Below are 12,343 nucleotides of genomic sequence, written 5' to 3'. Positions count from 1 at the left end.
GACTGGACCCATTGCCTCTTTTTCCCATAACTACGTTATCTCACAGCAGAGCAGCTCTCTTCTTTCAGGTTCCCCAGTCATTTAATGAAAACCCCCTCCATGTTATTCCCCATCTAAGAACAAGACGAGGCTCAGTGAAGTTGTTCAGCTTTCTGCAGGCACAGACTGAAAACACACATCAATACATGTTGCTCCTTGATGTGTGTGTCCAGTCCTTCAGGAACCAAACTACTAATATTCACAGATTAGGTCTGTTTTGCAAAGCTATTCCAAGATTACCGAGAGGTGGATCCTCACTTATCACTTAGCTGCGATTTATTTTTATGTTCTTTTTTGTGAAATAGCCCCAAACCTAGTGGATCTTGCCATGCCGACTTGCACACTGGTAGCACGTCTGTTCTAAGAACATCTCAGCCAAAGAAACAACAAAACCTTTTCTGATGCTTAGAGCATATCAGCGTCAGACCCAGTAAACTGAAGAACATGTAAACAGTTAGATGTTACTATCAGGAAAAATGGTAATACTGACAAAAGTTCAATCAAGAAATATGAAATATGAACGTACAGACTTACCATTTTTGTCAGCTCTTCTGAAAATCTAGAATTGAAAGAGAGAGAGAAATATTTTTACCATGTTGTTCCACTTGAAAGGGTGAAGCCCTTAGCACCAGGACCATGTTCAATCCTATGCACAGGGCAGGACCACACGCTCCAGCACCCTGAGAGCCAATTCAGGTGCTTTACTGAGCTCACTCTTCCCAAGACTCTGCCCACCTCTCCCAGACCCACACAATGGACAACCACCGCCAGGTAGAGTATCAACATCGTTGCCTTTGGAATAACTGGTGGAAAAGGAACTAGCTAGCAAAATAAAGGTAACACAAAATGCTTCCAACAGTTCTAGCATCTCCCATCTCCCTCACAGAAGAAAGCCAGCAACAGAGATCCAACGCAAGAAAAATACCCATTAAAAAAAATTACAACAGCCATGCAGCCAGCCCAGCCAATTTCTCTAGCATCAATAATATCTGTTAAACCAAGTTTCACAGTTCTGCACTTCTGAAACAAATTATTTACAATATTTTTTTTTAAAACCAAGTTTCCTGTGTGGGAAGGAGGTTATATTTAGACTTAAAACTACAGTGTGGAGGAACAGCCCACAGAGAGGAATCAGATAGCCCTTTCAGAAGAAAAAAAATTGCAACAATGTGTAGTACAGTAGAATTTGCCAGGGAGAAAGACAGGAGAAACAACTGCTATTTTTCTGACTAGTCTCAGCTTACAAGTAGTCCCCTGACACAACGCAATTAATAGCAAAAGGCTTCTGTAAGGGTTGAAATCTTAGAGGTTCCTGCCAAAAATAGCTGCTAGCACAGGTTTGGCCATAAATTACCAAAAATTAACATGTTCATAAACCGGGCAGAAAAGGGATAACATTCTCACCATCTCTTCAAACCTGACCCTATTACTTTGTGCAAGAGCAGGGACTTGGGCTGTACAAAGAAATTTCCTTGCAGAGGGAATAAAAGCGCCAGCAGGACAGATCAGAGTCAGCCGTAAAATGGAACCTCTTATTTTCTGGGTCATAAAATCATTAAAAAAAAAAAATATCAGAAGAGAAACTGCTGCACAAAACAAGAAACCCAAGAGACAAACTGAATTGCAGAATGTGCTATTTAAGTGAACATGGCTTAATTAAGGAACATGAATCATTCTTTTGCCCAAAGTTCTTCCTAGGCTGCATAGGGCAAAGTCAAAGCTGGACTTTCTGGTGTACTTCAGCAGAGGCAAACACCCTCTGCTTAAGCCAGACCCAAATGGTTGGAGTCACTGTGTCCCAGCTTCAAGAGCGGGTCATAAAAACCCTGCTAGGATTACAGCTTGTGACCACGCCAAAACTGCTTACTTCTTGGGCTGACCTTCAGTTTTTTAGAGCAATTAGAAGTTTTGGGGGGGAATCCTACCTATCTCCATACTTATGGACTTTGTTGAGGTTAAATATGGGTTTTGAAGGGCCGACCAGTCATGGCTTGTCTATGGGAAGAAAGAATAAAGCTGGGCAGGACAAGCAGAACCCCAGCAAGCCCCGTGGCTTTGGCACACATCACCCAGACATGCACAATATGCCCTGCCCAGAGTATGAAATATTCCTCTTTTCCTGGCTTGGACACCCCAACTCCTCACTCCCCATGAGCACCTCCAGATGAGGTACTTTTCTTTCTAGATGCTGATTATTTCTGGGGCTTTTTGTTTCATCGCCACATCCTTATATTACTGTTCCCACCGCTTTGAAACAAAGACATTACATCGAGTCTAACGCAGAAGCAGCTATGTCTATTTTAAGGTCCTGTGGGGGATCGCCACCCTGCTAAGCACAACTGGCAGAGGGAGAACAGGAAGGCAAAAACAATAGGTAAAACGTAGCTCAAAGTGAGATAAAGGCTGAATCTGCAGTGCTCTGCTCTGTGGAGCCACCAACCTTGCAATGAACCCTCAGAGCAAGAAGAAAAAAAAAAAAAATTAAGAAATGGAAGAAATGTTAATAAATGCAAGTATTTATGTCTGGCTTCACTAAGTGAACTTTTTAGGGCTTTAAATCACCTAGATACTCCTAGGAAGTACGACTATTTGTACATGAACAGGTTGATGGAAGATCACATCAGCTGTGTTACCCACCAAGGTTTATTCTACAGGACCAAGCTGTTTAGTTTTTATTGCTAATGAGCAAGATTTATTCTTCCAACTTAATTGGCCCACCTAAAATTTGCAGACACAAAAAAAATTTCAAACAGGACACCTGGAGGGAAAGCAATTTGAGATAAAGTAGTCTGTCAGCACAGGCAGGGAGTACATCAAGGTATGAACACTGGAATGAGCATCCGGAGGCTGATAAAGACATAATATACTCCATGATAGACTGGTAATGCTGTCGAAAACACTGCTTCTGTGAAGACCCAGGATTTACGCTCTAGCTCAGCAAACAAGAGTGGCTTCCCACACACGACCTGAAGATGCCCTCTGTTCATGTCTTGAATCAGTTGTTGCACTGCGGGAAGGATGCGGTGTACTTCTGGTAAGGGAAAGGTGTAAGATGTGGTCATGGAAGGGAAACTGCAGCCCCTCACACCTCCCCTACTACCAGTGGGTCAAACCCCCGAGGGCTGCTCAGTGCCAGGCTCCCAGGGAGCTTGGGGAAAGGAAAGCTCCAACCAGCTCCAGGAAGAAGGCAATGCAAGCAAGGATGCTGCATCATCTCCAACATTGAGGCTGCAGAGCGGGTCCACCCCGCCGTCGCTCTCTGCAGGCTTGCAGTTAACTCCATCACTGCTATTCTCACTCAGCAGCAACGTCGCTTAGATTTAGTCAAGGCATCAGCCCTGGAGGTCAGCAAGAGTGGAGGCAATGAAATATTGATGGAGAAACGCCCTGTCCTGCCAGGCCCTCGGCAGCGATTGGCTTCCTGCACCTCCACCCTGGCTGAGGACCATCCCCAGGGGCCAAGAGCTTCACAAAAATGATCTGGCAGCACTGCAAAGCCTGACCAGGGATGCTCTTTCTGCTCCATCACCCCCAGTTCTCCAACCATCAGGGTAACACGCCGCTTTCAGATGGTAAATGAGAAATTATCCAGTCCAAAAAGTACTACAGCAACCATCTCCCCTATCAGCTACGCTTTAAACCTACTAAGCAAGTCTCCTGAAGCATAGGATAAGTCGCAACGTGAGCCCACAGGATACACACAATATGGCCCACATTAACCCATTTTATAGGATTTACACAGGCAATGCATGCAGTTTGCTGTCTGCAGCATACTTATTCCATTTACCAGGTATCTAGATGAATATAAAATCTATTTAGAGCAAGAACCTCTGCCAAGATTTCCAATAATTTTTTTTAAATGTACATTTTTGCTGTACTCTCAAATGGCTACTACAGATATTTGGCTGGCAGAAGTGAGCAACTCAAAATGCTAGTGGTAATAATAAACTTGAAAAAAAAAATTATGGTTTCAAATTTAAACATTCAGTTCTGCCTTCTCAAAGCTCCTGGATGAGAATGTACAACATTGGAGGCTGCTTAATGCAGGTTTTCTGAGTAATTTTATTAAATTCACATAAGCACTCCCCCAACAAGCCTAGGAATTATTATAGGGTTTGTAGAGTTTATTATCCCTTCAGCAGGTTAATATGATGTTGACTTAGAGTGCAATGGAGCTAGAATTTTGTTTTCCATCATAATCTTGGTGCAGAATCAAGGACAAACCAAAGCTAAGTCTCCTGGGTGAGGAAAGCCTATGGATGAGAAAGCATCCAGATACCCAGATATACCTAAGAACTCGATTAATCTGTTCATTATGTTCCTACATTCCTGTCCTTCCTTTCTGTTCCTCTCCCTACAAGTCTTGACACCGCATTTGGACCCGAGACAAGGTTTTATATCAGATATGGCTTTTAGCTCTCAAACTCAAGGTACCGGTAGGAACTTCCTCTCCTACAGCCTCTCTATATTGCTCTTCCCGGTAATAACGCAAGAAAATACTGACCTGAAGCTTTGCCACTTTGGACTACATCTTTAGACACCATCAGGCTAATGAGCTTTCCCCATGCAAGGGGAAAGGTTTGATTTTAGTGTTTCAGTAAGAAATATACCATTGGTGTGGAAATATTGTCCTGTCTGGAGTGGCTCCCCACCAGAGCAAGGCTGCTACAGAGCTCCAGGTCTCCTGGCATTTTTCCCATTCCAAAGCACGTTTGTTTTTTTTTTCTCTCCCCAAGAGAAAAGCAGTTAACACCATGTCCTAGCCTTTCCTTTCACTCTCACCTTCTCCTTAGACTTTACCTAGCTGTCCTAAATAAGAGTTGCATGAGACAGGTAAGAATTACATTTGATGTTACCACCTTCACAGCACTAGAAGTTACTTTTCCATAACAATTGGCCCTGGGTGCAGCTTCATTTCAAGCACCTGCTTACAAAGCCCTGAAGAACAGAAGAGAAAGGCTGAACTCTTCTTTGCAATTATGTACCTTGCAGTGAGCAAACCCCAAATGCACAGAGCCCAGCCGTGCCCTGCCAGCGTGGCTCAAAGGGACGATTTCAAACCATGGATTTCGCATAGGGAGGATGGAAGAGGAGGAAAATAGCCTTCCTGGTTCACTCAGAGAAGTGAGAAGGTAAACAAGGATACAAGGAGGAGTGAATCAATCTTAAAAAAAAAAAAACAAAAAAAAACCAAAACCCAAACAAACCACAGAAGGAAAAAATGTCTAAGCAGAAGGGGATTGGGAAGGGATTCCTGTGGCTGCAATAGTTTTGCTAGTTAGGGCTGCACTGGAAATTGCATCATTGACAAAACAGTTGGAAAACTCTGCCAGTTTTTGGATCTACATTTGGAAACACACCCTTGGCACAAACCAAATTCCCTATATCTTCTATCCAAACACCTTGCTGAATCCCATGGGGGTGAAGAAGTGCAAATCAGATTTGGCCATGTAAGAGAGGGTGCAAGAGGAGCCCTAAGCAGGAGAGCTGGATTTGAAATGATCTTTCTGACCCTGTCAAAGAAGGAAAGAGGCAGGTAAGGGTCAAAATTAGTTTTCAGCAAAAGACAGAGCAGATGAAACAGAAAGCTTTATCTGACCTGAAATGAATGGCACTGCTTTTTTCAAGGGCATTTAAAACTAAAGCCAAAAAGCAATGCATTTAGTCACCATTGGCAAAGCCAAAAAGGAGGCAGGGATGCCAGTGCCCCTTGGAGTGCACATTCCTGCCATGGGGATGCTCACCCATACCGAATGCTGACCCTTATTTTAGACGCCAAGTAGGAGATGAGCTCTTCAACAGGCTCTCCCTGGCGTAAACCAGAGGGAGCACCTCTGCCTGCAGCCGCTGTGACTGAACAGGTCTTACACGAGCTTGAGTTCACATTCCTGCTGTCAACGGAGGTTTTTGACAGCAATGTGAATGCAGGAAGAGATAAGTAAGGACAGTCTGTAAGTCAGCACTAAACTACTCCCAGACAGAGCAATACCTGTCTAGACATTTCCCATGCCTTGGGAGCCATCCACCTCAGCTCTATATTGCATGTGGACTCATTCACACTCAGCAAATATGATCTGATATAGGCTTACCCACACACACTATATTCTCCTTTTCATAAGTCTTGTGACATCTGAGGATTTGGTCTCGACTGGAAATGCCACCACCACCACATGCGGATTTGAGCAGCACCATGACAGTTTCAGCTTCCTTTTAATAAAGGGGTTTTGTCCTCATGGGTGCAGAAGGAAGGTCGGGGCATCTTCATGCAGCCCAGAAGGCAGAGAGGAAAATGTAGCGTTACCACAATCTCACATCATAAACTGTGGATAGACACTAGTTATCTACAGCAGATTACACATGCTGCCAACCCTAAGTTTTTGGCTCTTGCAGACAGAGTAGCCGTGTGCAATCCAGACCCACGGAACAAATACCCAGAGGCAGACACCTGAGGGCGAGCGCAGGATGGGTACAGACCCTTTGGTCACCCCCAACCCCTTATGCTGGTTTGACTGACTTTGTAAGAGCTAACCACTAAATGCAAAGTGATGTTCTCTAGGTTCCTGGAGTGACACATCACCGCCACTTGATCTACTACCACCACTGAAGAGCATCTGTCACCCCCTAGTTTTATTTGTTGCCTACTTTAGGCAATGCTTAGGACTTAAATATCTTCTTCATTAGTTTGTTAGCAGGGTTTAGTTAATCTGCAATTTTAGCTATTTTTTACACTTGGAGATCTATGATTTTGAGCTGAACTAGTAAACATTATTCAATGTTTTTTAATCCTTTACCTAAAAGGACACAGGCAAAATAAAAGAAAAATACTGAAACTAGCCCGAAGTTAAGATTCATCCCCCAAGTGGCAGTAGCCAGGTTGATGGCAGAAGACATCTAACCCCCTTGTATTTTGTTCTTCCTCAGCCCTCAGTTTTGCCCCACAACACCACAGTTTTGTTTCTTTGGTGGAAAGGGCGTAGGGAACTTTGTACTGACCCACCAGCCACCCTCACACTCTGGAGGAGTCAGAACAAGCACATCGGGGATGGTTGAGTCAGAGGAAAGCCAGAACAGAAGAGGAAGAAAAGCTGACTAAGGTACCATTAGGGTCAGAGCTATCTTATCTAATTCATAGCCAAAACCAAGCTTAACCCTCCTTCCCCAGCCCCCAGTGAACTGCCTACATAGCACACGAGCTCGTGCAAACAGGTTAGTTAAATGTAAAATCTTACAGGTCTTTTACTTCATCCCCACCCACCGAGGAGCTGCACTGCTGCGTGGCTGGGACTCGCTGCTTCCCCAGCACATCCAAGTAATGCAAGAACATGAATGAGTTAATTGGAAGGCATGTTCTCATCCCTGAGGATTCAGTGGAATCCTTGTTACTTACCTGCTAATGTGTGAAAATTAACCTAACTGCGTGTTCCCATATTTAAACTCTTTCTATGAAAGGGGGGGGGGGGGGGGGGGGGGTGTCTCACAGTGCACTTGAAGAGCCTGTTACAGCAAAGCCACAGCTTCAATTGATGTTTCTATTGTAACTGGAGAAAAAGGAGAGAAGCAAGTTCTAAGGAAGGAGGGGGAAAAAAAACCCCAACCCCTCAAACCTTACATTTCCAGCATCCATTTCTACTTTCAGCAGGTAAGAAAGGGCTCCCATTCCCATTATGAAAGGGAAAAAGGATCAGGAGCTGCATACCCAGCTCTATTGTATTTCTGAAAGTTCATGGCTCATTTTCTCAGCTCAAACCTCAAAGTGAAAAAAAAAAAAATCCATTTAAAGATGGTAAAGTTGAACAGATAAGATACCATTTTGGTGGAAAAACAGTCCTAACTCAAGAACCTTTTGTACAAACTTAATGTTGCTTCCCCATTGCATTTATGCTCTGAAGCCCAGATTCCAGATTGTTGTAAAATTTTGGTAATTTCAGGGCAGGTAAAAAACAAAACAAAACAAAACAAAAAAACCACCAAAGCCCAACCAAAACCAGAAACAGACAAGTTAACTTAAAAAACATTACATTTTTCCTTTCAGTTTGCCCATGAAGCAACATTTCGCACAGCCCAGAGCTGCCCACCTGCTGGCCCATTTCACCAGGCAGGACCATCCATCAAACGCTCTGAGCTGCTTTGGGCACCTCAATAGACACAACCGCACCAGTTCATTCAGGGAACCGAAATGCCTATCAGCCCAGGGTCCTCAGAGTTTTAATGAGTTTCAGATTTGCCAGCCCATGCCAATGCCTACCGGGGACATGCTAGAAGATTCACCAAATTATTTAGAAAACGCAAGAGCTTGCCTGGAAGAGCTACTACTGCCTAACTCCGAGGAGGCTGGAGGAGAGCGTGAGTTATCCTTTACTACAGCCAATGCCTCAGTAGTTTATTTTTGCATTCACTACATTTTTTTTTAAAGCTAGATCCTCAGCTTTGCTATCTCCTATGTGTTTAATCACTAGATGCTGCAGAAAGACTGTGTAATTACACCGTTTGCACTCCGGTTGATTCCACCCTGTTCTCACAGTTCGTTTAAGTGCAAATAGCCTTGTTAGCTCCCTAATCAAGAAGTCTATAAATACCGCAGCCCAGGCACTAAGCAGACCCCTGCCTGCCCCCCCAAACCTGGGTAAGGGAGTCCCGGGTTGCACACACTCGCAGGCATCCAGGACCATGCTGCCCAGCCTCTCACAGCTGGAGCCCTTCAGGGACTGGGGTCCAGGACCTGGGGCAGATGCAGGACCTGAGGTGCAACCCTATGCCCAGCTAACCTGCGGCAACCCATGGTGCAAGATCGGGAGGTTTGCAGGACCCTGCAGTCCTGCATCCCCATCCAGTCAAGCTAATACCAGGATTAAGAACCTACAGTGCCTCCCCATCCCAGCTGGTTCAGGGGGTGCAAGACCCGGGAAAGGGGCTGCAGGACCTGGGGTGTACGCCAATGCCCAGCTGGTACAGAGGATGCAGGAAACAAGGTGTACCCCCATGCCCAGCCCGTCCAGAGGGTGCAGGATCCTGGCAAGGAGATTAGGGATACAGGCTACATCCCCATGCCCAGCCAGTCAAAAAACAATGCGGGACCTGGGCTGCACCCTCATGCCCAGCCACCTTGGGCATGGAGGGCTCAGGAAAGGGGGTACAGGATCCAGACTGCACCCCCATATGCAGCCGGTCCAGGAGACGCAGAACCAAGGTGCAACTTATTCCCAACTGTCCCAGGGTGTGCAGGGCAAGGGGATGCAGGACCCGGGCCGCACCCCTAGTGCCCAGCCAGTTTAGGAGGTGCAAGGTCCGGACAAGCGGGTGCAGGACCCGGGCTGCAAGCCCATGCCCAGCCAGCCCAGGGGCACAGGATCTGGAAAGGGGTTGCCCCTTTCGCCCAGCCAGTCCGGGAGCTGCAAGACCTGGGCTGCGCCCCATCCCATCCCCAACAGGCCTGGGATGCAGGATCCGAGGAGTAACCCTGCTGCCAAGGCGGTCGGGGGGAGCAGGATCCGGCAAGGGGGGTGCAGGAACCGCGGTGCGCTCCCGTGCCGGGCAGCCTGCGGTTGCAGGATCCGGGCAAGCGGATACAGGAGCCGGGGTGCAGCCTCTTGCCCAGGCGGGCCGGGAGATGCAGAACCCGGGAAATAACGCCCATGCCGAGCTGCTTGGATGGGCGCGGGACCCGGGACAAGGGGGTACGGGGCCCGGGCTGCACCCCCACGCCCGCGGTCGCCGGCCCCGAGGACAAACCCCGATCCCGAGCCGGTGCAGGACGCGGGCAGGGAGGGAGGCAGGAGCCGGCGCCGGACGCGGGGTGCACTCACATCGAGGATGACGGAGGTGCCCTTCCTCTGCGCGGCGGCGGCTCCCGGGCTGAGCAGCTCCCGCTCGGCGACCCCCTTGTCGCTCATCCTGGCCACCACCCAGCGCAGCAGCCCGTCCAGCCCGCGGAGCGCCGGCGGAGGCTTGCGCAGCAGCCTCTGCACGCCGGCCCGGCAGTAACGCGCTGCCTGCTCGCACATCGCTCAGCCCGGCCTCATGCCGGAGCCGGGGACATCCCCCTCCTCCTCCTCCTCCCACCGCCACACGGCGGGCGGCGGGCAGGGGCGGGCCGGGGGGGGTCCTGCCCGAAAAGTAAGGGGGGGGGGGGTATGTCACCCTGGAGCAGCTCCGGTGGGTGCTGCCTGCGTGTTCCCCCCCCGCTCCAACATAAAGCATCCTTTTAGGCATTTTCTATCTAAAAAGAGTACTCCTATGGCATGCCCTCTCCCCTCTGCAGCCTCCCTACCCCCACAACAGATTTTCACAGCTCTGTACGGAGAGCAGAGAACAATTTTCTTGCTGGGAAATAAAACTTGCTCCTGACCCTCTAGCCCTACTCCAAAAAGTCCCTGTACAATGAATAGCCAGCGATTCCAGCTGGGGTATTGCAGCATTCATGGCTACAGAGCTCATCACAGTGCTCAGCTGGACAAATATTTCTAATCCTGTCATTCTCTATTATGAGGATATTCCTTGGTGATACTCCTGTGCTCACCTACACAGGTCAAGATCTAGACTTGCAGTAGGGGCAGTAAGTCCCCTGGCCAAATTGACACTAAATCATTTCATCTGCTGCTCCACACTTGAGCAGATGCTCCTTCCCAGTTTGAGTTCAGACCCAGAAAGGCAGCAAAGCCAGAGAGCTCCGACCCAGACCCTCTCGGAGGGTTCCCCAGAGCTCTGGAGCTGCCACAGGCTCCGAATGGCCTTTCCCCCCTGCCCACCCACGGCAGCCAGACCCTCTCACAGGCAGCCCTAGGGGGCTTCATGCCCCATAAGGGCCACGTCCCCAGATTTGAACATCTCTGACGCAGGAGCCAGCAAGCCCGGCACCCCCATGCAAGCATTACACACTTCCCATGCTGAGCCCTGTGCCTGATCTCCAAACGAGGAACAGCTTGATCACTCCCAAAGGCCTGACCAGCTACTGCTTTAAGAGAAAAAAAAACAGCAATATATGATTTCTTGAAACAGAGCTTATATATTGCAGTGCACCAGAGCCCAGACCCCCCAGCAAAGCCTACCTGGAGGTATTATTTAGCCTCTTCTTCTAACCACCCATCTTTATTTGGATAAATTAGGGTGAAACTTCTGTGTTTGAAGTGATAGGTGGGGGAATGCACATTTTCCTCTCAGCTGCTGCTCAAAGAAAAGTGAGTGGGAGCCCCGTTCTCTCTGCTGGAGTACACGGATAATGGCTGGAGGCTCTTGAAAGTCTTTTAAATAGATGGGGCACAGAGAAGTGTGGCAGTAGGCCAGAACACCCATGGGCTGAGCCTCTCTTTCACCAAGCTCTCGCCTTTCACGGTTTCCTTCTTCTTCAGCAATACAAAATTAATGGGGGGAAATGGAAGAAGTTCAGGGGGTTTATGTTGGCTTGTGGGAGCTGCACGGAGCACTTTAATGGCTCTGTGTTCATTTACAGGAATGCTCAGAGCAGGCTGGTGTGCAACCCAGCCATTGCTCAATCCCCACTTACATCTCACAGCAAAGATAATCTAAGGCAAGACACATTTTACCATCCTTGCCACCAGCTTAGGTGGGCTGGATCCCTACGCACCGACCGCTGGTGCTGATCGGCCCGTACCCCTTATGGCCTGAATTATTGCTCTCTTTTGTACAATCCTCAGATTATTTATATGCTTCTTTCTCCTTTAGACATGGCTAAATGGCTGGTTCAGTTTGTTTTAATCACACCCAGTTTAGGATTACTATATGCTCGTTATTTAAAACTATTTACTGAATAAGTTTATAAATAAGGTTCTTTGAATTATCTTTTCTGTGTGCAGTGAAGATTCATTACTTGGCTTGGAAGTTTGGGGCTATTTCTGTGCTTTTGTCAAAAATCAGTTCTTGTTAATGTCAAAACCGGCTCTATGGCATTTAAATACTCATTTTTCCTCCTAAATGGATCTAGATAGAAAGAGTTTCAGCCACTCAGACATTAGAAAGAAGCCAGCCATTCGCACTGGGAAGTTAACCAGCCAAATTGCTATGGGCTTGGTTATTCCCAGGTTTCCATGATGTTGAAGTCTCCCTTTGAGGAATAAATGGAAAAGACAACTCCGTACTTATCTGAGCCAGCTGAGAGCACAGGAACTCCAAAGGTGTGTGCTCAGACTGGTCCCATCCCACTTGTCACACCACAGCCAAGGGGGAGGACAGAGGCACAGACCTCAGGGTGGGCTCTGTGTGCCAAAACTCATCCCCTGCTTCTTGCCAAGGGAGACGGGTCACTGTCCTGTACAAATAAACACAACTGCAGCCAAGGCATCGGAGCTTT

General features: G+C 47.6%; 1 protein-coding gene across 1 annotated transcript in view; it reads right to left on the bottom strand.

The window, feature by feature from the left end:
* Positions 1–10,074, bottom strand: part of NECAB2 (N-terminal EF-hand calcium binding protein 2) — an 86,983-nt gene extending 76,909 nt beyond the window's left edge. The window contains exons 1-2 of the mRNA XM_030026637.2: positions 9,843–10,074; positions 574–598 (exon numbers count right to left, since the gene is read on the bottom strand). Coding sequence (XP_029882497.1) covers positions 574–598; positions 9,843–10,040 — 223 coding nt within the window. The 5' untranslated portion in view covers positions 10,041–10,074. The remainder of the gene's footprint in view (positions 1–573; positions 599–9,842) is intronic.
* Between the last annotated feature and the right edge of the window lie 2,269 nt (positions 10,075–12,343).

The sequence above is a fragment of the Aquila chrysaetos genome, chromosome 9, assembly GCF_900496995.4.
Source record: "Aquila chrysaetos chrysaetos chromosome 9, bAquChr1.4, whole genome shotgun sequence".
Taxonomy (NCBI): Eukaryota; Metazoa; Chordata; class Aves; order Accipitriformes; family Accipitridae; genus Aquila; species Aquila chrysaetos.
Note: the sequence above shows the minus strand (reverse complement) of the source record. Positions and strands in the feature narration are given on the sequence as shown.